The sequence below is a fragment of the Neopelma chrysocephalum genome, unplaced genomic scaffold, assembly GCF_003984885.1.
Source record: "Neopelma chrysocephalum unplaced genomic scaffold, ASM398488v2 Primary Assembly neopelma1_42, whole genome shotgun sequence".
In the NCBI taxonomy this organism is placed as follows: Eukaryota; Metazoa; Chordata; class Aves; order Passeriformes; family Pipridae; genus Neopelma; species Neopelma chrysocephalum.
This window is the reverse complement of record NW_020897700.1, coordinates 2,924,006-2,950,980: the sequence shown is the minus strand read 5'-3', so window position 1 is coordinate 2,950,980 and position 26,975 is coordinate 2,924,006. Positions and strand designations below refer to the sequence as shown.

General features: G+C 40.4%; 1 protein-coding gene across 6 annotated transcripts in view; it reads right to left on the bottom strand.

The window, feature by feature from the left end:
- Window positions 1–1,996: 1,996 nt before the first annotated feature.
- The window catches only part of PDGFRA (platelet derived growth factor receptor alpha), a 37,015-nt gene continuing 12,036 nt past the window's right edge, over window positions 1,997–26,975 (bottom strand). For all 6 annotated transcript variants that reach the window (XM_027676379.1, XM_027676382.1, XM_027676380.1 and 3 more), the window contains 20 exons: window positions 24,290–24,553; window positions 23,438–23,568; window positions 22,263–22,434; window positions 21,971–22,160; window positions 21,358–21,473; window positions 20,754–20,880; window positions 19,574–19,767; window positions 19,022–19,116; window positions 18,779–18,911; window positions 14,618–14,722; window positions 13,833–13,943; window positions 13,334–13,487; window positions 12,058–12,224; window positions 10,818–10,933; window positions 10,118–10,240; window positions 9,397–9,508; window positions 7,528–7,627; window positions 7,305–7,410; window positions 6,358–6,593; window positions 1,997–5,393 (listed from right to left, as the gene is read on the bottom strand). In XM_027676379.1, the coding sequence (XP_027532180.1) occupies window positions 5,246–5,393; window positions 6,358–6,593; window positions 7,305–7,410; window positions 7,528–7,627; window positions 9,397–9,508; window positions 10,118–10,240; window positions 10,818–10,933; window positions 12,058–12,224; window positions 13,334–13,487; window positions 13,833–13,943; window positions 14,618–14,722; window positions 18,779–18,911; window positions 19,022–19,116; window positions 19,574–19,767; window positions 20,754–20,880; window positions 21,358–21,473; window positions 21,971–22,160; window positions 22,263–22,434; window positions 23,438–23,568; window positions 24,290–24,553 (2,900 nt within the window). In that variant the 3' untranslated portion in view covers window positions 1,997–5,245. The remainder of the gene's footprint in view (window positions 5,394–6,357; window positions 6,594–7,304; window positions 7,411–7,527; window positions 7,628–9,396; window positions 9,509–10,117; window positions 10,241–10,817; window positions 10,934–12,057; window positions 12,225–13,333; window positions 13,488–13,832; window positions 13,944–14,617; window positions 14,723–18,778; window positions 18,912–19,021; window positions 19,117–19,573; window positions 19,768–20,753; window positions 20,881–21,357; window positions 21,474–21,970; window positions 22,161–22,262; window positions 22,435–23,437; window positions 23,569–24,289; window positions 24,554–26,975) is intronic.

Genomic DNA, 26,975 nt, shown 5'->3' with positions numbered 1-26,975 from the left:
GAGGGATGCAGGATAGAGACAGGGTCAGATGGACAAGCCCTAACCCTAACCCAACCCTTTATCTTGCTGTAGGCATCAGTGATGTGACTCCCATGGAGTATGGACTCAGCTTCAGTTGCTGGCTTGATGAGCTAGCCCAGGTCTGTGGGGTGACTTTCTCTCTTGTTTGTTTTTGAGCCTATGAGGGCTTTCCTTTGTTTCCCTCTCGTCTTTCCTGGGGATTATGCCAGAAAATAGCTCTCATACCACAAAACCTCTAACAATGGGGATAAGTTGATGGATTACGACCATTTTGCTGAGACAGTTGCAAAGGCATTGTGCCTCAGGTTTCCAGAGCCACTGGGAGCATCTCAAGGTGGCTGGATGACTTATCTCTGGTTGGTCAACCTGCTGCTTCCCTTTTGCACCATTCATAGCAATCCAGAAGCTTAGCCAAAGATCTTTTTACCTGCATAAACTAAGGTCTCCTGCACAGGGCCCATGTGGAAAGCCATTCCTTACTTTTCCCTTCACATTCTAGCCAGAAGCCCACCCTTCTCTACTACTCCAGACACAGTGCTGCTCTTACCCAGCTCCACTCTCCCATGCAGACTGCCTCTGCCATATGCATTCCCTTGACACATTTCCAGCCAAATACCTGCAGAGGCCTTGAGACAGGGGTCAAAATGATGAGTGGGACTCCTGTCAGACAGCCAGTCTGGGGTTATCAGTGGAGCAAGGGCTAAGTTTTTGCCCAAAACTAATCTACTTCAGTAAGAGAGCGAGAAACTCACTATCCATACTCCCCAGCATGGACAGACATGCTCGCAGGCACATACACAGCCATATCCTACACATGGGAGAATGCACCCAACTCCATAAAGGGGAAGAAGGGGATGGAGAACTGAATCTAAGATTTGTACCCAGAGAGCACCTCTATACTCTCTTGCATAGGGAGAGATTTCAGTACCCCACCCTTTACCCCACATAGCAGAAAAAATGAGTACATCAGTCCTCATGTTTCACACAACTGCTGAACTTCAGGAAGAGCAGGTGCACAGCTGAGCAGGATTTAAGGTCACAAGCACTGCCATGACTCTTTCCGACCCCCCGGGGTGGCAGGAAGTGTTGTGTGACCATGCAGTGTTACAAGATAAAGGTTCCTCTTCAGCAAGACATAAAGGAGAGACAACCTACTCTAAGCCTTACCTAAGGCAAGGGCCAAGGATGCTGCACCCCATTTGAATGAGGAGGGGTTTTCCTTTGTGAGGAAGTGGTGAAGGAGGGGAAGAGGTTAGATGGAGCATTCATTTCCCAGCATGTTTTAAGAACAGTGACCACCCGATGGACAGAAAGTTGATAACTGGCCTATTCACAGGGCTTTCCCACAGCCAGCCTTGCCTGGCTCCCACTGGCAAACCATGCAGGAAGTGTAGCTAGTGCAGGAAGTGCAGCTGTCAAGTTTAACTCTGATTTCAGGTTGAAATCTTACCAATCTTCTCAAATTTACATTCAGTTGCATCCACTGTGTATAATTTATTACTGTGGGAGCAGAGAACCATAGGACAAATCTGGTTTGATTCATAAAGGAAGTGAGTTCAGCATAGGTTTAAAAAACCCTGCAGCCAGAGGCTTTTCCTGAGTGTGTGCAAACCAGTAGGCATCAAACCCTCCAGCGCACCTGGTGCCAAGGCCAAAAAGGATTTCATCTTGTGTGGGGAACCCAGTGCCCATCTCAGGGCACATATTCTGTTCTAGGCAGCAGTCACTGGAGCATCACACCTGCTGTGATTTGGGAGAAAACGTGACTCGCTATAGATGTCACTTGCTACCCAGGTCATTTGTTGCCAGCACTTCCCCACTATGCCTGCTGGAAGGGCTCAAAGACCTGCTTGTCATTGTTGCCTGATGGCTTTGCAGAGAACTCAATTAACCAAAAACCTCTTAAGGGAAAAAACTCTGAGCAAGACTGATTCTTTATAACCATTTTTCAATAAGTGAGTATAGACCCCTCACATATCCTTAAATTATATATCATTTATTGAAATATAGAGATCTTAATTTACAAGAGTTTTTCAAAGACAAAATATCAACAGGGGCATTTTTGAAACACATTTTGTGCCTACCATCACTCAGGCCAGTTTGCCTTCTTCAAACATTTCACAACAGCCATCATTTTGGAAACACTTCCTTTTTTATTATTCTAAAATATAACTTTTGGACATTCAAAGTGCAACAGTTAACGTGCCTGTGGAATATATCACAGTAAAAAAAATATAAACAAAGGCAGTGATATAGCTGTCATAAATGTTTTGGCAGTATTCTAGAAGTCTATATAAAAATACTTATATACATATTGATGTATAACATCACCATATCTCACGTCCTTCATCATGTAATAGGACCATTTTGTACAAGTTTCAGACCACGCCGTAAAGGAATTGGTTGGCCATTCCAAATGAAAAGCTGCATTTCATAGGCTAACACTGATTGTCGTTATACAATTACTGTAGAACAAGTTTTGGGAATATCTCTCCAGCGGCTTCTCAAAAATTAAGCCATAAAGAAAAATGTCTATAATACTGATAATATTGTAAAATCAAACAATTCATCCTCTCATACTTCTTTCTCTCTAGTAAATTCCCTCTCTTCCTCTGCTTCTCATTCCAGTTTCCAGGCCAGCTCATCTGATTCCAAGTCTGCAGTGAGCTGGCTTTGACTAGACCCCTGCCACAGATGCAGTTCATCTTCACAATACCCATGACAAGATGGAGAACTAACATTACCATGGACCAGAAAGTGAGCCAGCTCTGGTTCACATCCACCATCTGAGTCTAGTCTGAGATGCGCTGTGAGATACAGAATGAAACCGGTGGGGAGAAGGCAAGACTGCGTGAAAATGTCCTTAGATTCCAGTAATTGATATAATAAAATGTGCTAGGGCTGATTTTCAAACCCCGAAGAACACTAGGCCATGTGCAAAAATGCAGGTGAAATTGCTTGCCTAATTTGAATGTGCAGATATAATGACTACACATGCAAATTAAGGCACATGTGGTCTCAATTGGCCATTCAGATATCTGGGATGTCCATAGACAATTTCTGTTTCCTCAATTTGTAGTTCGTAACTGGAGGGAGACCTTACATCATCTCACCAGTCCTGGCTATATTAAGAGTCTTGTGTTTCACAGTTGTCCCCATACAGAGCTCAGTGACGTGTTTGCCTAAAGTATAGCTCCCAGGAAGAGACTTGGTCTTCATCTGTTGAATACAAGAAATAGAGAATGCACCATCATTCACAGTTCTTTCTGATTGTCAGTTTCCATCAGGATTGAAAATGTGGGGGCTCGCTTCAGGTCCTGTTTTCATATCTGCTGTAGTTTGTACATGGCCTCAGCCTGGTGACAGTTTGAAACCCATACTCAGAATTATTTGCCCGTGTGGCATTCCACCCTGTAATATGGGCAATATTACATTTGCTTTCATTTAACCCACAACCGTCCACAACAAGTGAAACCAAGGAAACTTGTGGAGCTTTTTCACAGGGCCATTTGAAGTTAAACTGCAGTTTAACATGCAGCATGTTCTGTCAGTCGCTGCTGGTCCGTCTTTCACACTTCCTAGGAAAATACTGCAAGACAGGAATGAGTTTACACCACATTTGCATTGGTTATGTCATGACAGAGGCTGGGCACATCCTATGAGGTGCTCCTCACACTGAATTAAGGCGAAGTTTGAAAGGATGGGGCCTTTTGCAGTGAGGTACCTTTTTCCACATGTAAGTCTTCCAAAGCGTCATAACTCAATAACACATTGTACAGTGATAGCAGTAATCATAATACTTTGTTCATGTAAGTGGTGTCAAAAAACAACAATTGCAGGCTGAGAACAAGCTTGTTTTCATACACTTTCTTCCAAAATACACTCTTGGAAGTAATTACCTTTTGTAGTTACAGTCTGCAAAAATAAAAGAGCTTTCTGTTCCTGTTTAAACCTGAAAACTAAGAAAAGAATATTTGCTGCAGAATTATTTCTGCTTATTTAACTCGAGTTCCAGGCTGGGAGAGATATCTTACTTCAAATATCCAATAAATTCTTCACAGCTAACCCCAGGATAAGATTTCTTTTGAGTACCCATGAAATGTTAATAATGGGGTATTGCTGGTGGTTTATCATAATCTTCTATTCTCCAGAATCTTGAAAAGCTGGCATAATTTTTTTTCAATTTAAATTTTTAGAACTTCAGTCAGAGGACAATTAAATGCTTCTAGTACATGTGATTAGAAAAGCTACTCAGCTTATGAGAGAAAACAAAATCTTAAATTTTTTCTCCATGTTAAAGTAGTTTTAGCTAACCAGAACAATTACCATACTGTGTAGATTAAAAAAAAAAAAGAATTGTCTCATAAAAATTTTCAGGTGATAATTTTCTCCCCTGCACTTCAAAAAGCTTTTTGAAACTGTGCTTTTACTGAAGGACAATGGATAGTAAAATATACATTTAGTGTTACTGAAAACAGTAGTAGTATTATCTTGAAAACAGCTACCTTCTAGAGTTAATAAAGACTTACTAGGTTTCTAACACCTATTATAGACTGACTTTTTATTATTATTATTATTATTATTATTATTATTATTATTATCATTGTTATTCCCCTTTACTTGCATTAACGGTTAAAAGTAACATGTTTTGTAGTACCAGTCAGTCTCTCGTGGTTTTAGACCTTTTTGGCCCAAAAGTGGTTTTCGCATGTTCTTTAATTCACATGGTAGTTCAACAGCAGCTGACATTGAAATTGAGAGAGGAAGTACACAAAATTCATGAGTGATCTCTTCTAAAATCCATGACATACGTTCAATGTGCACCCCAAAAGATCCTTGAGTAGAGAGTTATTTACATAATTACAATGGTGAAATATTGCTGCAGTGGAAATTTGATCCATCAAAGTCATATGAATGCCCTTGAAACACAAAACTGTCTGTTTGTGGCCTTTCCCTTCGTCCCCCTACCAGTTCGAACGGCAAACAAAACTGAGATGCTACTGAAGTACTGCAAGAAGCAACACTAAAAAAATCCATCTTCAACATGTCTCTTTCATTCATACTCAGGCTGATTCCTCTGCCCATTACTGGGAGTTCCTCTGTACAAATCCACCTCCTCTTTACATCCTTGATATTTCAATAAAGTGGTTTTTCTCTGTGGAGCAGAAGTCTGTAGATGACACGGCAAGTTTCCCAGTATGCACATCTGGAAGGCGTCCATGGGTTACAGGAAACTGTCCTCCACCAGGTCTGAGGAGTCAATTCCAATGTCATCCATCATGTCAATGTCCTCAATGGTCTCATCCTCTCTCTTGATGAAGGTAGAGCTACTGGAACCGGTTTCAATGGCACTTTCTTCAGATGTCTGTGAACTGGAAGAGACAAATATCTCAAGAGATATGTAGCAAATGTGGTAGAACTGAACACTACTTCCCAGATGCTTTCTGACCCATGGCGCAATCTTAAGTGACTATGACCACCAGTTTCTTGTTTATATGTTCCTCCAAACACTTTCAGTCAGAGACTTGTTAGAGAAACAGTTTTATGATAGTGCTGTGACAATAGGTCGCTTAGGTAAATCCAGGGAGGTCAGGTGAAAATAAGATAGCAATAACAGAGAGCAAGATAAGAATAACAGAGAGAGGTAATAGATCTTAATCTGGATAGTTCTTCTTAGAGACTTCATTATTCCCCCTCTTGAATATTGCACAAAAATATTTAAAAAAAAAAGCTTCTAGGTTGGTAATTCTATATACTATGAATTAAGTGCTGAATTAAACCTTGACCATTCACAGTTAGGATCACACAATGTTGTGCTGTAGTGGAATTGGTCATGAAAACTGATAAGAGAGAAGTAAAAAGTCCTGGATACCCTGCTGTCATAGAAAACTATACCATAGAAGATATTCAAAACTTCTACCAAATTTCTGAACTGGTCTCATGCAGAACAAATCAATCCTTTGAGAGCTCATATGAAGCTCCAAGGTGTTGAGCTGTGGAGGCAAGATGTGTTGCAAAATATACCCACAGAGCCACCAGACAGCCACTGTGGCTTGGCCAAGCTAGTAAGGGAGTCCCCGAGACACACACAGGAGCACCCTACTAGCAGTCCCCTTCCCCTGGCAATCATGTTGCCAGGGGAAAATTACGTTTTTCCCATTGAAAACACTGTGGTCAGTCATACTACCATATTTACATGGGACTCCCCCAAAAGGTATTTTCAACAGAGCTAAGAAAACGATTTGCAGAGTAGGATGCTGAAGAATGTTAATGGAGATTGCCAAACATGACCCCAAATGGTGACTATGGGTTGCAGGATCTGTAAACTGCACCTACCTGTGTCTGTTTCTTTTGCCAAGCTCATCTTCAGAAACGGGGTCAATGTCAGGCAGGGGGATGATGTATCCACTGTCAGCACTCAGCCTCTGCTCATCAAAACCACTCTCCCTGTCCTTTAGCTTGTCTTCATTCTTGTAAGTGACACCAATGTAAGCATTGTCACAGTCCCCTCTCATGCGTGTGACAGCTGGGTGATCACTTTTCAGGAAGTCCAAGTGAATCTTCTCATAGCTCTGAAAATATTCATTTCAAACCCCTCATTAGTAGCTATTCACTGAGGCTGCCTTTCTTCAGATGGGCAGCTGTGATTTGTTAGCCCAGCAAATATTCTGCCCTATGAGCCAGTGACACTGGATGGAGAAGCCCAGCATCTTCAATTACTTTGAAGGGAAAAGTGACATGTAAGTTTCGGATGATGCAAGAGCAAGTGTGGCAGCACAAAGCAGACTAGTAAATGTGAAAGAAGGGTAGGGAGAGGGAGAAGGGAGTTAAGGTAGGTGGGAAAATGAAACACTGAATGACGGGGCAGGCAGACCATGCCCAGAGCTATCAGAAGTATGAGGGGAAAACTTGATGGTGTAAGGGTACAAAGACAGAGACAGGGAGCTTATACACATGGTCCAAGTAGTCCCTTTTTTAGAATTATTTCACTGCCTAGAAAATCCCATGAAAATATATAAAACCAATTCTTCAGTAGAAAAATTGAGTTGGTAGGATTTCATTAAGAATGGAGAGTTCTGCTTCCCAGTCAGTACTGCAGAACTGCTTCTCTCAGTAAGCTCGAATGAAGAAACCGAACATGCAGTGTCCCCATCCTAATCACGTAATTCACGTAGGTTAGGATGTGCCAGTTTGATGCTCATGGCTCTTGTGGCTGGAACAACACTTATAATTCCCTCTGGAACAGTATACAGAAAACACAGAGAAAATTACAAAGAACAAACCTTTTTGTACTCTCCAGGCAACAAGTTCTCCACAATTTCACTCAAATGGTAGAAAGAAGGTCTTTTCTCTGGTTCACTGTTCCAGCACTTCACCATGATCTCATACCTGCAGATTAGATGGAAACCAATTTATCCAACTGGTAAGGGAACATGAGAAACCAAACAGAAACTAAAGCCAAGTCTGGAGGCCGGCCAGGTGTGGAAAAGCCAAGTGCACACATACACTTCATTAGTAGCGTGGTCAGGTTTGGCCATTCGGTATCCACTCTTGATCTTATTGTAGAAAGTAGAATCGACCATCATGCCAGGATATGGTGTGCCACCTGCAGATAAAAGAGAATTAAAAGTACAACTCTGTACTTGACTATCCATGCAAAGTTCCCAAATACTGTCTTGCTGTTCACGTCAAAAAGTGCTAATGCCATAAATTGACGTGACATTGAAATGGTTCTTTCTCAGTCAGTGTTTTGTTTCAGAATTACTATCTTGATGACATTAAGTCCTAATGTGAAACATTGGCTAGGAAAGATTGAAGTAGGTACTACTTAGAAAAAAATACCTTTAAAGTGTTTATACAATGTATTGGCTACAGATCGGATGATCCCTGTCATCAGCCATCATTTGGCGTATCTGAGGCCATGACTCTGCTTTGCCACTGAATTTCTGTGAGATCTTAGCCAGTACACTTGCTCTGTTTGGTATTATTGCCTTTGGCACCTGTACGACAGCTGAGAGTGACATGGCCTGAGTTACACACCCAATCCTGGCTTTGAGGGTGAAGCCTCAGTGTGAGTAAGTCCCCTCTATATCCAAGTGGTCCCACCTGGGCAGCTGGCTTTAGAACAACAGCTAACATGTTAGGTGCCTGGATTGTTCAAAAGTTTGGACTTGGCCCCTCAACTGACACAGTTAACTGATAATTTGGGGCTGCAGCATGCAGGAATCATTGCACTCATGCTCAGTTGACGCTGAAGTGAAAAAAGGGTCATTCAAGCAGAAGTCAGCATGGTAGCAAGATGTCAAAATTGACCTTGTTAACAAACCCTGCTGAGGATATATTTTGCTTTCCAAGAAAGACAACTTTCTCAGACAGAGAAGCCATACTATAATATTATTCCAGAAACCTCAGCCCTTTCAAAAGAAGGATTTTCACCTAAGACTGGGCTTCAGAACCTTCTTTACAGGGCAGTGAAGTATAGGTGTGCTTCAGTTCCTGAGCAATCCAATGGCACTCACATGCCTTACAGGTATTCCGGGGAATGGATATTAACGGGATCCTATGATGCCCAGAGATTACAGTCATTGATACCATAAACAGTGGTGCAAATGTTGTTTTCTGAGAAGCAGCTATATGACAACTTATTCTAGAAAATAACATTAGGCTTGGGGTTGCCACGAGGCAGCAGTAGTTACCATACGGGCACAATTAATTCGCTGACAGTAAATCTGGGCGATGTACACTTGCTGAAGCAGGCCAGCCACCTGTCCATGGGGCTAATTAATGAGGCTGAGGAAAGAGCCAGGCTGTTCCCAGCCAGGAACTGTGCGTTGTCTGTAACTGCTGTATATTGTCATAACCACTTTACACTGCCATAAACCAACTGTGTGAACAGTGCTGACCTGGAAATGAGAAATCAGTGTCCCAGAAGATTGACATTTATTTTCATTCCATAATGAGACTAAGACATGCTCTTTGGAAACATATATGAAGAGACTGTTTCAAACCAGCCACTAAGCAGCCCAGGCACCCCACAGCAAGGGAGAAACATGTTGCTTCTCATATTAGTTAGAAAATCAATCCTGGTACATCACATCAATACTTTTGCACAAAAGATTTTCCATCAGTTTTTCAGTTTTCTAGAAAAAGTAAAAAACAAAAAAGTATCTTGCAAAAAAAAAAACCAAACAACAAATAGAACTTTGGGAGAGTACGGACATTTCACTTCACACTGGAATCTGAAACCCCAAAAGAACAACTAACAGTGGATTTCACACATGCATTTTTACTGTAAAATTTTAAATACTTCATGTAGGACAGTTTGAACTGAAAAATCTTAATCACTAAACATAGGAAAAAATTCACTGTGCATACCAAGAGAAAATATTTCCCACAGCAGAATGCCATAAGACCAGACATCACTTAATGTTGTGTATAGGTTATCAAAAATGCTTTCAGGTGCCATCCATTTTACTGGGAGGAAAGTCTGTGACAAAAAGAAAGAAACCCCAAACCACACAGATTAGTCATTAAAGAAATGCTTACCATTACAACTGTTATTTGATAGCCAGGAATAACCTCTCTATATAAGAAAAGTTGTGTTAACCTGACTAGTGTTTATTTTTCGTGTCATTTAACACAGAGATACCAGGATTATAAGCAATGCTACTAGCTGCTCCCCACAAAAACTAATTAAGACATAACTGTATTCATTTTATCACTAGCAAATGACCAGGTTGATTAAAGGAATGATACAAAATCCAGCACTGCTGAACTAGATCTGATATGTCGTTGTTCGATATGTCACTATCTTTCCATTTCATACTGTCAGTTCCTTAATAATTTATGCAGTCACAAAACTTGCCAGTTTAAAAAAGTACTGTGAAGTACTGAATGCGGCCAAGTACTTTTTGGCTTTAAAACAGAGTTAGAAAATTTACAGGAATTAATGAACTGAAGAAAAATTGTTCTGAGGAGCATTCATCCCAATGGTCAATTAGTGTAAGCAACACTGAATGGCAAGAACATGAAACAGCATTTAAAACTGACACTTCTCATTTCAGTTAAAGCAGAGCTTTACTGATTAAGTACATACGCTGCCCTTGGAGACATAATTGGAATCATGCATGATGTCTCTAGCCAGCCCAAAGTCACAGATCTTCACAATTTTTCCTTGAGCCAGGAGGACATTACGAGCTGCCAAGTCACGATGCACACACTGTATGGAGAGAAATAAAGTTGTTCAAGGACATGCTAATTCCATGAGGACCATTTCCCTTACAAAGATCCTTGAGAAGGGGTTGATCTTCTGGGCACAGTCTTAACAAGACCTTCTACTGAACAAGTGCCTGTATTCCTTGAGAATAAGGACAGGGAGGCATTGGTCCACAGAACTAGTAAGGTCTTATGCAGACAGATTGTAGTGGGGAGGAGACCAAAGTGATGCCATCCTTTTCTATTCTACCCATCATGTACTAATGATATGTCTATGTTTCTGACCACGCTGGTCTGTGGCTGTATGTACCCTTCACCCAGACCCTGCCTTGATTCTCCACCATCTCTGGCACTCTGACTCCACTAATGTCACAGGCTGCAGCAGGAGAAGAGGACTGATTGCTGCTTTGATTTTTCCCACCATGGTGATCTCTGTTTCCAGGTAAATGAGAAATCTGTCTACACCTCCAAAAAGAATATTATATTGTGTCAAGTCTTCAAAATATAAATTGAAACCCATAGTTAGAGAAAAAGACATTTTTACATTTTCTTCCATTTTACTTACTTTTTTACTTACTTACATTTTTAGAAGCCAAGAATTCCATTCCCCGTGCAACCTGGTAGGTGAAGCTCAGCAAATCCAGTAGGCTGAGTCCCTCTGAGCCATCATCCGAAAGAAGGTTTTTGACTTCTGATTCTATTGAAAAGAGGAGAAAAACGTGTTTGTGCTGTGGAGTGTGAAAGCATCATCCATCTTCCTCTACCTATCATGATTCTGAGCTGATGATTTTAGCAGAGTACCATGACCAAAACAGTCTTTTCATAATAATTAACCACTTTTAATGTCTTCATCAGTTGCTAGCGCATGCTGCATTCTTAAAAACATGGAGTATTAAATAAAGGGTTTGAGTTTTCTCCTGTCTGTAATTTTTTCCCCCGGGAGGTGTAGGAAAAAGTGAAGTTAAAAAGGCTCACTGTAATGTTACACAGGTTGTTTACTTGGTGTGTGGTACAAAACATTTATTTAGAGGTCTTGCCTTCATTAGGTTTTTGTGCACACATGTACATTCTTATCTGTTTACTTTATGTTTCCCAGCAAGTATTCACTGGGACTAATCCAATACCAACAAAAAGGTTCAGGAATTCTATGGCAACAGTTCTTATTTCTTTTATGAAAGATGTCAGAAAAAAAAACAGTCAAAATTCAGTGATTCATTTACCCTGACTGTCCTAGAGCACAACATGGGTACATTAGGCTCCCATATAAATCTGGGACTGGATATGATTCAGTTTCCGAGGCCTAGAGGCCAAAGTGACGGTGTCTATTTTTAAAGCAAAGCGTATTTGGTTCCTGAGAACAGGGGTGGGGAATGAGATGCATTCATTATATTCATTACATAATCTAGGAAAGTGTTTAGGAGTGTTCTGTGTTTGTTTAAGTGTCAGTTAATGTGAAATGTAAGTGGAAACAGAGCAATATAAATTACTATTATTATTGACCATTGCTATTGCTCAAAATCTTGCAAACTACAAGACTGACAAAATCACTGCCTCCAGAGAGTGCCTACAGCCCTGTTGCAGAGCATTCAGAACAGAAGCAAATACACAACTGGACCCCTTCTGATCCAGCAACATGCAGTCCTATCCCCAGAGCATAACGAAAGAATAAAAGCATAAGCTTTTAGTTTATACCTCATGCTCACACACTTGCTGAACAGAGCTGAGCAGTTTACATCTATTTAGAAGGCCGAAATAAGATATGTGTTTATGCAAGAGTCATTTATATTAATGATATATGCAGAAGGGACAGTTCTACATTACCTGACATGGATTTTTTCTTATATGAAGCAGGTCTATCATACACAGATCTCTGAATATCAGAGTATTTAGATCCCTCCTTTCTTTCCAGCATAGGCACATACTGAGTGGTATCAGCTTGTTTCATGTCCATGTATTCTCCAGTGTTTTCAAATGATAATATCACATAACTGAAATTGGAAAAAAATATAGGTGTATCAGCTAGTGTTTCCCAGGTGACTTCCCTGCCACAGCATCCTGTAAATCTAGTAGTTCTCTTATGGTGTACAATTGTATTGCTGTGAGATATAAGAACTGGCTTCTTGATAGGGAATAGATAAAGATTACGTATTATAACATAACCATGTATCATGTATGTAATACAACCATCACTTATCAGTACATGTTACTGTGCATCACTGTAGTTAAACACAAGCTTTTTTCAAAAGTCAAGTATGTAAACATATATTGCCTTACTTCCCAAAATCCCACTGAGCTCAAGTATCACTACCTATGGCTTTTAGTTCAAGGTATTCCAAATTATAAATGTCATTTATTCACCCAGACAGTTTGCGCCAAATCCAGTCCTGCTGAACAAACCCATGTCCAGATGCATAGTCCTGTTTGTACACAGCTACCGAGTCAGCTGAACTATTTGTTTGAGTGATTTTTGGAATAATATCTGTCCACCTTCTAAATCCTGGCTAATTTTATGGCACTGCATTGTTGCTGAATGAATGATGACAAGCTTCCTCCACCATCATCTGGAAAAAGCTGTGGGGTGGACATTGACCATAAGGAAGCTATTGAGACTGGCTAAGCCATTGGTAGATAAAGGAGAGTACTTGAGCTTGGAGAACAAGCACTGCCAGGCTGGTAGAAGGGAAGGAGTTTTAGATGGTGGAAATTCCCCAAGAAGGGAAACAAGGAAACAGGTAGATGCACTTTACTTTTAAATTTGGGTGGGTAGAGACAGGTTTTTTTACAGAGAGAAAAAAAAATGAACACTGGGCTGTGATTTATTAATAAAAGTCTTATTTGGGATGTCAGAATGTTTATGGAGAACCTACAGTGGTCCTCAGACTGCAGGCATCTCTACATGCAGGAAACATGAAACTAGGACACATGTCAGGGAGACTGAACAAAAAGTGTTAAAACCTTTCCAGACCTAAGAACCTTGATAAATAAAAGTCTAATGAGAAAAAATAGGGAGAACTTTAAACCAATGGATGAGAGAAATGGAGTGTTAGTAACGACATTTCCTTAAGTCACAAGTCACTTTTTTTTCCTTTTTTCACACCTTCTTGTGCTTTCATCAGCTGGGTTCATCCCAAAGATATCCAGATCTTTCTTTGGCTTCTCTGGGTGTCGGTTCAGGAAATTGTCCCTGTTCTTATGCAGGTAGTTCACCAAATCACCATAAAAGCAGTATTCAGTAATGATGTAAATAGGACCTGTTAAAATAAAGCATAATTATGCATTGATGAGTGGGGTCTTTGAAAAACAAACCCAGAAAACTCTACAAAAACAAACAAAAAAGGCTCCAAAAATAGTGGAAAACAGACTATAAAACATAAAAATTACTGTGAGTTAATACATTTTATCTACTAAGTTATGACTGCAACTATTACCAAATAACAATCAGGTTTGTGAAACCTATATTTGTTTATATTTATTGTTAAATCCTTTACGTGAAATCTGTATGCTTGTTAAACAGTGAATGATGACCTTACAGCAAACCTTTGTCAGCCAAACTCACCCGATGTTGTAAAAACCTTTATTTTGTCAGCTAAACCCACCTGATTTTGTACAAGCTCCAAGCAGATTCACGATGTTCAGGTGGGGGCCAAGATGTGTCATTATCTTCAGTTCAGACATGAGTGCCTGTTTTTCACTGGATCTAGCTGTAGCTGTTGAAAAAACACAGAAATCGCCTTTTTCAAATAACAAATGATTTCTCCTTGCTTGCCTCATTGGAGCACTGCTAGCATGGTTTCTCAGAGAAGACTATATCCTTTACTTGATATGTGTCTTTCTTAAGATTTGGAGAGGAGTCACAAATAACTAACAAATGACTCACTTGATGCAGATTCAATAGCTGACCCAGTCTATTTTTCCCTCTCCAGTGGTACAGTGGCACAGAGACACTCCACAAGCTGCTCATTTCAACACAAGCAAGCTTTCCTCCAGAATCACTGCATCAGATTCTCAGCTTTCATGAACTAGAAAATCTTCAGTGAACTTAAGATTCTTACACAAGGCTTGCCTGCTTCTCCTTTGTTGTGTAGCTCCCATTTGTTCACAAGCGTTCATGGTTATTTTATCTTTTTCAATATTTGCTGAGTTATTGTGGCTGCTCAGCTAAACCCAAACTTTGGATGTTTTCAGAAGCCTGGGTACTTTCTGTCTTGAAATGCCATAAGGCAGTCTAAAGTATAATTTTAAATGTCAGTCATTCCACCACTCATTTTCTTCTTCAGATAAGAAGAATTAATTTATACACAAGGAAGGTTTGAATAACCCTGTGGAATGTGGCCTACCTTGCCCATCCCCTAGCCTGGGAAAGGGAACTCCAACAACTTACGTTTCAGCATTTTCACAGCTACTTTCATCACTGGTTGCGAACGACTCAGTCCATATGCAGTCCCTTCAACTACTTTTCCAAATGCACCAGAACCAAGGATTCGACCTGAATACAAGGGAGAGCATTATTTATTTCAGAAAGGAACAGCAATTCAGCTCATTTCCTTCTGTCATTCCTCTATGAGTTGATTCTTGTGCGGAAAGAACAGATTCCCACAGCCAGATCACTGGTATTATTGTTATTGATGTTTTTGTTAAGCAGGAAAAGCAGATCTAAAATGCTGTCATTAAGTACAATTCTTAGGAACAAGCAAGCAAATATCAGTAGCACACCTACATCTGGAAGCTCAACTCATTCAAATTCATCTGTTCCTGTGCCCTGTCATCTTCACTTTATCCTCTCTAATTGTCCTAGACTTAAGTTGACCTCTCTGCCTCAGTCAGCACCTGAATACAATACAGTCATGTTCCTGACTTAAAAATCTGAATTGGATCCCTCAGCTGTAGTTTCAGTCTATTATATAATGCTGGATGCATCTAAGCAGTAAGACAGACTAAGGCACATCAACAGCACATTCAGAAACAGACAGGCAGGACCATTTCAGATCTGCAAGAAGCTGAAATGCATGTTGAACACATATGAGGGGAAACTTCCCTGAAGTACGACTGTGTTTCATCTGCTGGAATAAATTGTATTGCAAATTTCCAAGTGTTGTAAGGAAACAGCTAATGTTTATACACCGTTTACTCTTCTCACAAATCAATTTAGACAAAAATTTTAGATTATCATATCCTGTCTTCTAATACAGATACAGCCTGCAGAAGAATTGTGTATAGGTTGATTGAGATTTTAGAGAAATATGAATAAACATACTGTAAAACACTATATTTCATAGCTCCTACATTGAAGACCAAGTTTGTCAAGGCAACACTTACTCAGTGAACAAACCCATATATGAGGTACAGATGCCAGGATATGATCATATGCCTGACAAACTCTCTTTTTAATTTTATGTTACTTTTTAACTTTCAGCACAGAAAGAATAAGTAGTGACTTCTACTTCGGAGATATACAGCATTTTGTCTTTGATATTCATTTGCAGTTTAAACTTGTCATCTTCTACACTTCTGAAAAACATTATCTGGCATGCAATGCCATGTTTCTGTTATCCTCTAGCTACAGCCCCCACTTTTATTGTATACACACTTTTAAAAGAGAATTTCCAGCCAAAAGATATTTGCATCATCAACAAGCATAAAAAATGGTTTAAGAATGCTTGGCTGAGTTAACACAGACAAACCTCTCCAAGATTATGACAGTGTAGTTTGTCATGCCCACAGAAACTATGTGATTTCAAGATTCCTGTGCTCCAAAGGTTATCCTTCCAAATCAGGATGTGAGAAAGCTTCCCACTAAATTTCAGACTAATTCAAAACACCTGAGTCTGAAATCTGGCCCCTGAAACTTTTCAGACTGAAGGTCTGGGAGCCATATGGCAGGATGCAGCCCTTCAGAATGTGATGGTATTTGCTGATGCTCCTTGATCTTCTTGTCTTCACAAGCCAATTCCTCCCCAAACCACATTGTTAGCTGAGCACAAGGCACATATCTCCCTCTTCATCACCTCTCCTGGGCCTGGGTGCACGTGGAGGCAGTGAGAGCACTTCCTAAGTGGTAGGGAGTCATCACTGCTATTTCCCCTTTTCAACCCTCTCTGCAGATATAGCCCAAACCCCATATCTTTTACATTGGAAATTTGGAACCTGGTGGGAGCTGAACTGCTCAAGAAGTGGAAGCATCTGTAAAGCCATCACATTCTTGATGACCGCTTCAGTGAAGCCCAAAATTATAGCATGTGTTTACTTTTCTCAGTATACAGGCACAGCTGTGATCTGCTTTGCCACTACAGAGGGTGGTGTGTCTGTGTGCAGACACAACAGCAGCTCAAGACCCCTCAAACTAGTGGAGGAACAGCAGCTATTTCAGCCTCTCTACCCGTTCATAGAGCTTATCTGCTGTCACTGCCAAAAGAAGTGCTGCTTTTCTGCTCAGAGGACACAAATTCAAAGGTGAAGTCTGTGAATTTGTTCCAGATGCAGCCATCTCAACTGGATGCCTCTGGCTAAAATTGAACTGGGATGATCAGCCCACCTCAAAATAAATCGTTAAGTCTCTTGGCCTATATCAAAAGCCAAACAAGTGCCAAGCTTTACAATCTAAGTCAGCTCCTAAACTCGTGAAGAATTAGGTATGACATCTCTAAGTGTTGTGTGACTTGAATCTTAACTTGCCTTTTGCAAATAGGCATAGGTCTGATTCTGTGTTAGACCAGCATTTCATTTTAACAAAGTCAAGAGGAAAAATGAGTGGCTTGCTGGGAAGTGATGAGAGCAATTCTGCCATCTCTCTACAGCCACCCCAGGTTCCTGAGCAACAGTGCTAGGACCCTCAAAAGGCCCTGCTCTCTGCTGTATCAGTCAGAGGAGGAGGTACAGGTCTTGCTGGAACCTTGACACTTCTCAGCAGATCCAGGAGAAGGCAGTGGTGTTCAAGCAGCTCATGGCATTACTGCATTGTTCTTTCTGTTATGCATCTCCTAGGCTTGTGCTGGATGCTGAAAGCTTCAAACAGCAGTGCACTACATACACTGTGGAGCAGTGATTGCAAAGGGAAATTTGCAGTGTAACCCAAATTCATCAACTGAAGCTTCATCCAGCCAACATTCAAAGTTGGCGTTTAACACAGCACTGCACTCCAGGCACTATTGGCTAGAAAAAACAAATAAATGCCAGCTGGCTTACACAGTTAGGATGGGAAATGCTCATCTGGCTGAGGCAAAATGGGTTTGTAACCTGCTTCATAGCCTCCCTGAGCTAAAAGTGTAATAGCTTTGCTGTCGTCTCCCACTTAGATAAGAGAAAACCAGCACAAACCAAAATTATCAGCCACAGAAACAAAAGAGGGTCCCCCCACCAGCAAGCATTTAATATGGCAAAACTGCCATTAAGCGGGTATAAATGTGAACGGTGTCAAGAAGAAAGCTTGTGCAATCCAGATTACTAAAAGGATATGTAGCTTTGGTTTTAGAGCACTGACTATCCTGAATATACTTGTAAACAAGAAGGCATTGGAGCAGGCTGGTGCTCATGAGTCAGAGGGAAACAAAGTCACAGTGGTGGCCTTTAACAACTCAGATCTGACAAATCCTATTTAGGTATATAATTAAAGTCTGGGTTGTAATAAAATAATTCCATTAAATATCCACCCTCCTCTAGTCTTCAATTAGCAACACGAATTTAATTAAAGGATATTGTTCCTGAACCAGAAATTTTTGTACTGCTTCTTTCAAGAATTAACATCAACTGTTTCTCTGTAACGGGGAAGAAGAACTACACCAGGGGAGCACATTTCTTAAAATATATCAAACAAAAAACATATTTCATCTTCTTCTCCTCTATTTTGTGATACACCTTGGTGCAGAGATACCTCCAAGGGAGGGAAGCCTTGTATGTTTAAAGCACTATCTGTATAGAACATTAAAATTTTCTATAATCATTGCATTTTCAATTGACATAAAAGACACATTGGGCCAGTCTCGAAGTAATTATGACTGAATTCTGCATGAATTCAAATGAGAAATAACAAAGCAAGAAAGAAGAAGGAGAAGGAAGAAGGACAGTAGCTACAAAAATATGCAGTTATTGATATATGCTTGGCATGGATTAATAATTTTAAAAATATTTTTAATAAAACTACATAACTACTTGCAGATTTCCCTTGGCCTCTGCACATAAGTATATAAATGTCTTGCAAACAAAAAATACTGATGTCTTTCTTCTGGATGTATTAGCATGAGTGTGGAAGAGGACATTTAATGCTGAGAGCGTCCCCCTAAACAGAATGGAGGTGGGCACTGCACATTGAGGGAGAGGTGGAATGGAGGCACAGGAGACACTAACACATGAACTTCAGGGCTGATGCCACTGTAGGAGAAGAAGAGGATGAGGAAGGAGAACTGAGGAGAACAGACAGGCACAGAGAGACTCTGGACTTTGTGGCCATAACTTCCATTGTAAATCCCAGTAACACAGACCTCAGAGTTGTCCTTAATTGTCTTTATCCCTAGAGAATAATGAGGTTAGTCCCTTAGACAAAACTTACCAAGCACTAACCCATCTCGAGGAAACTCCCATCTGGAGTCATAGGGCAGTTGCATTGGGTCCACATAAATGTATTCGTGGCCATCAGGGCTGATAGATTCAATGACTCTCCATCTAATCTCATACCTCGGCTTCTGCAGAGCACATTGAATGCAAACCCAACAATTAGTCCTGTGCTTGACTTCAGAGAAGATCAGAACCCAGCAGGGCTCAGCATCCAAACTGAAATGCTTTTCTACATTACCTGTTTCCATATGATGACTAGGACAATCAGTGAAATTATCACAATCACTAACAGCACTAAGACTGCAGCAGCCACCGTTAGCTCTGATCGTAAAGCTGTGGAGTAAAAAGACAGATGATATTTTCCTCTTGAGCCATGAGGAACATGACACATGCATAAGACATCCGCCTCGCCTGTCATTGCAGTTCCATGTCCTGCAGAAGTGGCAGGAGCAGTTCCTGAGGCTGGTGACTGTAAAGTCTTTCCAAGCCCAGAGCTGCTCTGCCTTCCTGTTTCAAAATCAAATACAGATTGTCTAGAAGAATGTCCCGATAGCCAGTGGCAGTAAAATGGTGAAATGAATCATGGAACCACATAATAAGCAAAAAACAGATGCACCATTAAGACCTGTAGAATGCCTCATCCTCAGATGTCTCAGGGTGGAAGAAAAAATCCATTTTAATTAATTATCTACAACAATTCATATTTTTATCCATTAAGATCGAACTGGGGTGTGTTAGAGTGGAGTCAAACTGGCTGCTGTAACTTCATAGAAGGAAAAAGCAAACTCACTGGGAGCCACAAGCTTCAGTTCTCGAGTAACGGCACCAAGGTCATTCCTTGCCACACATCGCACAGCCAGGGTTTCCTCTACCTTCTGGAAGGTCACCTGGCTTTCCACCATATTTTTCTCATCCAGGTGGGCTTCCATGTGTATATCAGAGATATTGTTAGTCAAAAGGGTCCATGAGGTGTCATTGCTGCACCTGCAGAGAAGAATAATGGGGGAAATGAGCATTGGCTGTAGGCACGGATAAATAAGAGTGAACAGAACAAGAATTACCTTTCCCTGCAAATTTCTGCTAACAGCAATCCTTTTAAAAGACAGAAATTGTTAAGACTGCCTCTGTGGAAAGCCTGCACCTTTGTTCCCTCATAATAATTATCCTTCTGATTCTCATTACTGCTGCTGACTGGAGGGCCCAACAATGCAGCCCAGCAGGTTTGATAGAGATAGACCTTGGTGTCACTGTATATCTCATGGAGTTATGGTACTGGATGGATTCCTATTTTTCTCAGAATCCTTAGTGCTGTACAAGGCTCCTAGGGATGGGGCTAGGAAGACAACCATCCCACCAGGTTTTAGTAAAATGAGAGCAGAACACAGCTTGGAAATGCCAAGGCCTCCTAGCCTTTTTCCATGCATGGTCTCCCCCTCCCTGTTGGATAATACCACAGGGAGAAAGCAGCTTTCCAGTAGACACAGAAAGAGCCAATCTGGAACTGGCAAAAATGGAAGTAATTGCTCCATGTTTTTAAAATACTTCGATGATGAAAATTATAATTAGGGGGGAATAATCACAAGTGAAAACTTAGAAGCACACAACAGTGTTAATGAGGCAGACAGAATTATCTGGGAAACTAAAAAAACTCCCTGGGTGGAGGGACAGCTACTTCTCAAGGTCCTTACTCAAACCAGGACTGTGAAATCCACAAACTTGGCTTACTGAACACAAAGTTTTTGTGAGAGAAACCTGCTGAATCGATGCATTGTTTCTTCTCCTATAAGATGTAATAGGAAGGACACTGGTAACCTCTCTTGAAATATAAGTAACATGCCTCTAAAAAGAAATAAAAATTATCTAAAACTTACTGGCTCTTGATGAGGAAAACATGGTACCGTAACTAATTACATTAAGCTAATTGAGGATACACGTAGTATTTTAGGTAAGACAGCACCCACTCCTCTTACTTTTTAATGTCCTTGCAAACCAGCCATTCCACATCAGGAAGTGGAGTCCCCTCTGCCAAGCATCTCACTGTCTGCCCACCTGTAGTGCCATGGTGATCATCCACAAGGGCTGAGATCAGAGCTGGAACTGGGAAGGAGTCAGAAGTTTGTTAGGATATTTGTCAGCGTTTACAAAAAAAACAGAGTGAAATTCAAAGCAGGACAGGTGTTGTTTGGTTAACAGCTTAGCAACAGCTAGAGACCCAGACTCATCCAGGAAGTGCTTATCTCCCATAGGACAGCTTGGATCTTAGGCTAGAGCCATGAAAAGGAAGTGCTGCGGTTTTGCCACGTCCTCATGTCATACTGAATGAGCTATCGCCCTGCTGTCAGCTGGAATAACTTAGCTGGGAGAATAAAGTTTCTTTTTGGCTCAAGGCCAGTGCAGAAGTGAAAGCCAGGATCAGGGTAAAAGAGTTCGAGGGACCCAGCACACACACACTCCTCCGCACACCCTGGTTCATGCCTTTTTTATACCCATACTCCAGGCAATCCAGTGTGTAAGTGCATCAAGTCTTTGCTGTGTGGCATCAGTTATGGTGGGAAAGGCTGTGGGACTCCTTACCTTGTATTAGCAAGGAGAAGGTGTATCTTTTAATCTCGTCTTCATTTTCAGCAACCAAAGTATAGTATCCACTGTCTTCTTCCTTGGCCCTTATCAATTTTAATACACTCTGAAACCTGTAGAAATGCAAGTTTTTGTTTGTACTTTTAAAGCAGGCATAAAAAATCACTTTGGTGAAACATATAATCTGGGTATGTTGAAATTATAACATAGTGGCATTTAGCATTTCTAGTATGCCTTTAAATGAAGTCATTACTCAAATGGTAAATAACTACCAACATAAAACTGACAAAGAAGTGGGATTAGTTATTTTCTGCAGGGGCCTGACAAAGCCCTAATTTTACTGGAAACAGCTAGAGATTATTGGTGTGCAGACATGTTGAAGGGAATGAATAGGTTTAGTGCTCAGAGACCTTGAAGAGGTAGGTGTTATGAGGAGAATAAGAAGAGGCAGATTAGGCATTGCCCTTTAGAGTAGAAAACAAATAAATTATTTTTACATGCCACTAAGGAAGAAGCAACAAACTGAGGTGGAAGGAGAGCAGGAGCAGTGCCAGGTTTTTGGGGAGAAACTCAAGTCAACATGGCAAAGTAAGGGTCAGAAGGTTTTTACCTTGTTTCCTGGACTCTGTTAGAACTAGTAACAATCTCAGTAAGATTTTCAATCAGAGTCACATTATCCTTCAACCAGTACATTTTTGGTGCTGGGTAAGCCTGCACATCAACAACAAAGTTTTTGACTTCATGCAGGTTGACAGCTTCCAGAGGGCTAAACTGAGGCTCCAGGTGAACAAAGCCTTTATCTGTAAAGGAAAAAGCCTTGCGTAAACAACACTGTGCAACATTTTTCAAGAATGGTGTTTTCCAATGCATTAGTAATTTGGGACACTAAAATCAAACTATACCATGAACTGTAATGACTACTTTCTTATTTTCCTTAACCTCCTTGGTTGCATGCCGAGCAGTACATTCATAATCCCCTGTGTCTTTCACTGATGCCTCAGGAATGGTTAGGGTGTAAACCAGCTTCTGCGATGGGACTTTGATATCATCAAGTTTTATCAGACCTTTTTCTTTCTGTAGTTTGGAGAAAGAAAAAAAAACTTTACTTAAGTAACTGAGCTGAAAACACATCATAGTCTAACCAGATGCTACATTCTGCCTCCTCTCAAAACAAGAATAATTTATTGAAAAGGAGAATACTCCTGTGAGTAAAAGGATGGTGAGAATGGCAGACCGTGTGATCATGAGAGGCTGGAACAAAAAGTATTCCTGGGCTAGTTTTGAAAGGTGGCATATAGCAGGGACTATGATGTGTAAGATGGAAAATGGAACAAAACTTTCAAATAATTTTTCCTCTTGGACTCATAACTTACTTAAATAAAACATGGGATTTGTGTTCACAACCAGGTACACTTCAACTACTCCGTTTCTTCAGTGACCAGGCTTTTTACATGGGATACTCTGAAATTGCCTGGGACAGGCTCTAACCAAGTTTCACTGAATAAAATTTTTCACTGCAAAAATATGTCACACAAGTTTTAAAATTTTCGAGGTTCTCCAAAAGTTTTAAGATTTTCTTACTTGATGTTTCTCATTAGTGAATAATTACAGTGACTCTAAGAGTCGTTTCAGTTTATACCTGCATAATGAAGAACACTTAAGAATATATAATTCTTTATTGTCCTTTATTATGCCCGAGAACCAGAGGTTAAGAGAACCATTTAAGAGGTTCAGACCTTCAGCAGCAGAGCTCTACTGAGATGTCCAACACACCTAGATCTTTCCATTTTCACATTTCTTTTTTTGAAGCAGCACAAGACCTGAAAGACAGATCCTCAGAGGACGGACTGCTAGCCATACCTCACTTTCCTCTCATGCTTTGCATACTTACTAACAGCAAACTCTAACTTTTGGGATCGACTTTTCTTTATGATAACTTAAAATTCAAAGACCTTACTTTGTTTTCCCTCCTCAGCTGTCCTCATTCAGACAAGAGAAGAATATATTACAACCCCAGCTTCTTCCCCAATAAGTAACTAGAAATATTGAGGGGGAAAAAAAAGAAAGAGAGATTTACCACTTTCCCGGGATAATTCCACTGTAAATTAACCACCTCGTTGTCAAAGACCACACAAGTTACTACGATGGTCTCGCCTGTTTTGTAGACAGTTTTAAGAGCTTCAATTTCAACTGGAAGCTGTGAAGTAGCTAAGAGAAGAGAGAGAACTCATTTAGTTTTAAAAAGAATGCTCTTTTCACATGGTACAATTGCAGAGGGAGATTTCCATTTCATTTCTTCTACTGAGGAATTATCTGAAAAATTCAGTAAAATTACTGCTGATCTGTACTGATGTAAACAATTCATATTTAAAGGATGAAGTGTACAGGCATTAAGTTCAATCCCACAAAGAAATGATCCACTCATAAAGTTTCAATTAGAAGTTCCTATCTCAAATGCCCCTGTGAAAAGGCATTCAGTAGAAATCTCCCATTTTGCTGATCAGTGACTGTCTTTGAGAATCCCTTGCTGGCCAGGAAAAACGTTTTCAAAGTAATTGAATCATGATGTTTTTCAGGCCACACAAGGTTCTACAATTCAAAGCCACTGGGAAATGCCAGTCTTTTAAGTTATGTTTCAGCAAATAAGATGAAAATACATGGACTGCAGAAGTCTTTTCTTGCAACCATTTCGGAGAAAGAGAGGAGATGGGAGAGGAGATAAAGTTAGGGACACTTTATTCTCATCACAATTAAAATTAATTGTAAGTAAACTCACAACTAAGTAACTGGCAATACTGCCAGAGGAGCAAGGAGCTCATCATTGGGGAAACGTGATATAACTGTGTGTTGCTGGTGCTAATATGGCTCTTACAGTGTGAAGAAAGAACACAACTACTTTTTTTAATTTTAAATGAACAGAAATAGATACCTCTTATAATATAGACGAGAAACTCATCAGACTTGAACTCCACGCCTTTAGCCATTGTTTTGCATGTGTATGAGCCCGCAGGAAAATTCCCTATGAAGCCTTGTTTGGTGTCATATAAAGCATACACAGCCTTGTCTAAGCTGTCAGTTAAAGTCACTTGAGCATCTGGGTCACTTGTCCGACAAGGGATAACTGTGGGATCACCTTCTTCTACTAGGATGAACTGGTCTTCTGGTATAGAAGGAACAAAAGGCATGTCTGGGTCTGTAAAAAATGAGATGTAATATTACACTGTCTTGTTTGTAGCAAGTCCACATACAAGAACTGGATGTCAGTGGCCACTTATAGGTCATAACTGAAATTTGTACAGTTCATTATCCCAGTTTTTCAGAGATTGCAGGTGAGGCTTGCTAACTGAATGCAGTATCTCGTTTTAGCTATTTGATGTGACGTAGTGAGACATTTCTTCTAAGCACGAAACAAGAAAGGACTTGGGCTCCCTTGTGACAATTCAGGATGCAGGATGAAAAAGACAAAAGATCCTTCCTCCAAAATGCTAAGTGTTATTAATCACAACTCACTCATTTTAAGTTAGATTTTTTTTTCCTTTGGCGTTGGTAGCTGTCTCCTAACCAATACATAAGCAGTGAAAAAAAATAAAAGTAAAATAAAAATCCAACCACTTTCCAAGTCAAATAAAGTAGAAGTCAGTTTCATGTTGTTTATGTTGAACGCCACTAAAGCCACATTTCATCAAAAATAGTTCAAGGTACTTATCTTCATGTATTTCTAACATGTCCAACATTACAGTTATGAGACATAGTTAATTATGGTCACAGCATGTGGTTTTCAAAATATGGTATTCAACTAGGAAAAAAACAAACAAACACCTGGTAGTTTTATTTCTTTTAAAGTCAACAAAAAACATGCCAACTTTCCTACCCAGCCAATCCAAAGTCTGAGTTTAAAACATAATTACATAACATTATGCATAAAAAGCATAGCCCTCCATTTGGCCATTCAGAATAAACAAATAATCCCTGCTAGCCTGAAGCTTCTGTGCAAAGCTTTATAATAAAATTTAATAAATAGCAATCCAAATCCCTCCAACAATAGACTTTCTGCTGCACTGGCAGGCTCTTTGTAGCAATATTCCAAACACAGCGCTCCGTTCCAAAGACACTGCCAACTCCATGTATTCATTTTCTCACTGTAATTTAAAACAGAAACAGGATTCACCTAGTTTGGTTCTCTGTGTGCTGTTAGTGAAAATAGGATATTGTGTGAAGTCTCAACGTAATCCTCCCTGGCTAAAGTGGGTTGCTACCACCCATTGCCCTCCTAATTCATTGCAGAAAAAACAATTGTAAAGACAAAGTTTAGAGTGGAAACAGAGACATCCTCTATAATTTGGAGAAAAGGATATGTTTTTGCATTTATGACATCTTGATGGTTAGAGAGCGGAAAAAATTACAGGGTGTCTCTGCCCAGCAATTCTGGTAGGCTGATGTCTAGAGGCTTTTGAAAACAAAACTAAAAAGGCCTCTTGAAGAAATCTTCAACCTCTTGCCTTTATATTCTTCACTGTGTGAGTTACAAGACTGCTTAACATAAGAAACCTCTTCTGGTGATTTGGTTAGAGGTGTTTGGAAATCAAGATACACGTGCCAAAGCTGGCAGCCTCTGCTGAAACATCTTGCTTCAAGAACAAATACAAACATTTTACATTTGTTGTGAGAAATGGAGAAAAAGTCTTGGAAGAATCATTGTCCTTGAATCACACATCATGAACTGAAAAAACTTAATGTCATTGCAAAATAGCCTTTAAAACAGGTCCTGTTACTGCTTTCTGACTTTTTCCCCTTCCAGAGTCTCCTTTGCCATTATAGACATCATCTTCTTCAGAAAACACTGCAGTTTTGCAGGATGATTTGCAATCTCTTCTTCTCTCTTTTGTTTCCTATTATGAATATTTGCTGCAAATCCAGTGGCTTCATCTTTTCTGGCCCTGCAGTATTGCCCCTCTCCCCCTGAACCCCAACCAATGCTGAGGAAACATCCAGAAAGGCCATCCATCATGGCTCAGCCTCTGGTGCCTATCTCAGCTATGACAATAACGATTTTCATCCAGTGGAGAGTGTGGAAAACATTTAAGCAGATTTCCAGTCTGAACAAGGGGGTGGAAGGGCAATGGTGGGAGTAAGCACTCCCAAAAAGAGGGGGTGCCATTTCTTCTGAATGCAACAGGTTTTCCATCACTAAAGAGAAATGTAGCACAGGGCCTGGGAAGGCTGTGTTTGCTTTGAAAATTACAGGGCACTGCATAGTAGCACCATGTTCTTAGTCTTGCATCAGACGAGCCAGAAAGCACACTTCTTTCCCGCCCTTCTGGCAGTCACTCCCGAGACATCTCCATTGCTTTACTCTTCCCAGGCCCTGTGGACACCTGAGCTTTTTCTAGATCTCAGTTCAAGCCTAATTCAGGTTAAGAACAAGATATGGCCTTCCTCATCTGGCAACTGCTTTAGTATCATACATGGCATCGATTCAGTCACCACACATTCCAAAATATTCATCCAAGTCCTCCCTGAAAGGACTGGCATTTATGTTAATCCCCACCTGGGAGCCAGGCAAACCTGAAGGCTGGACATACTCATACAGCTGGGCTGACCTGGTCACCAAGGTA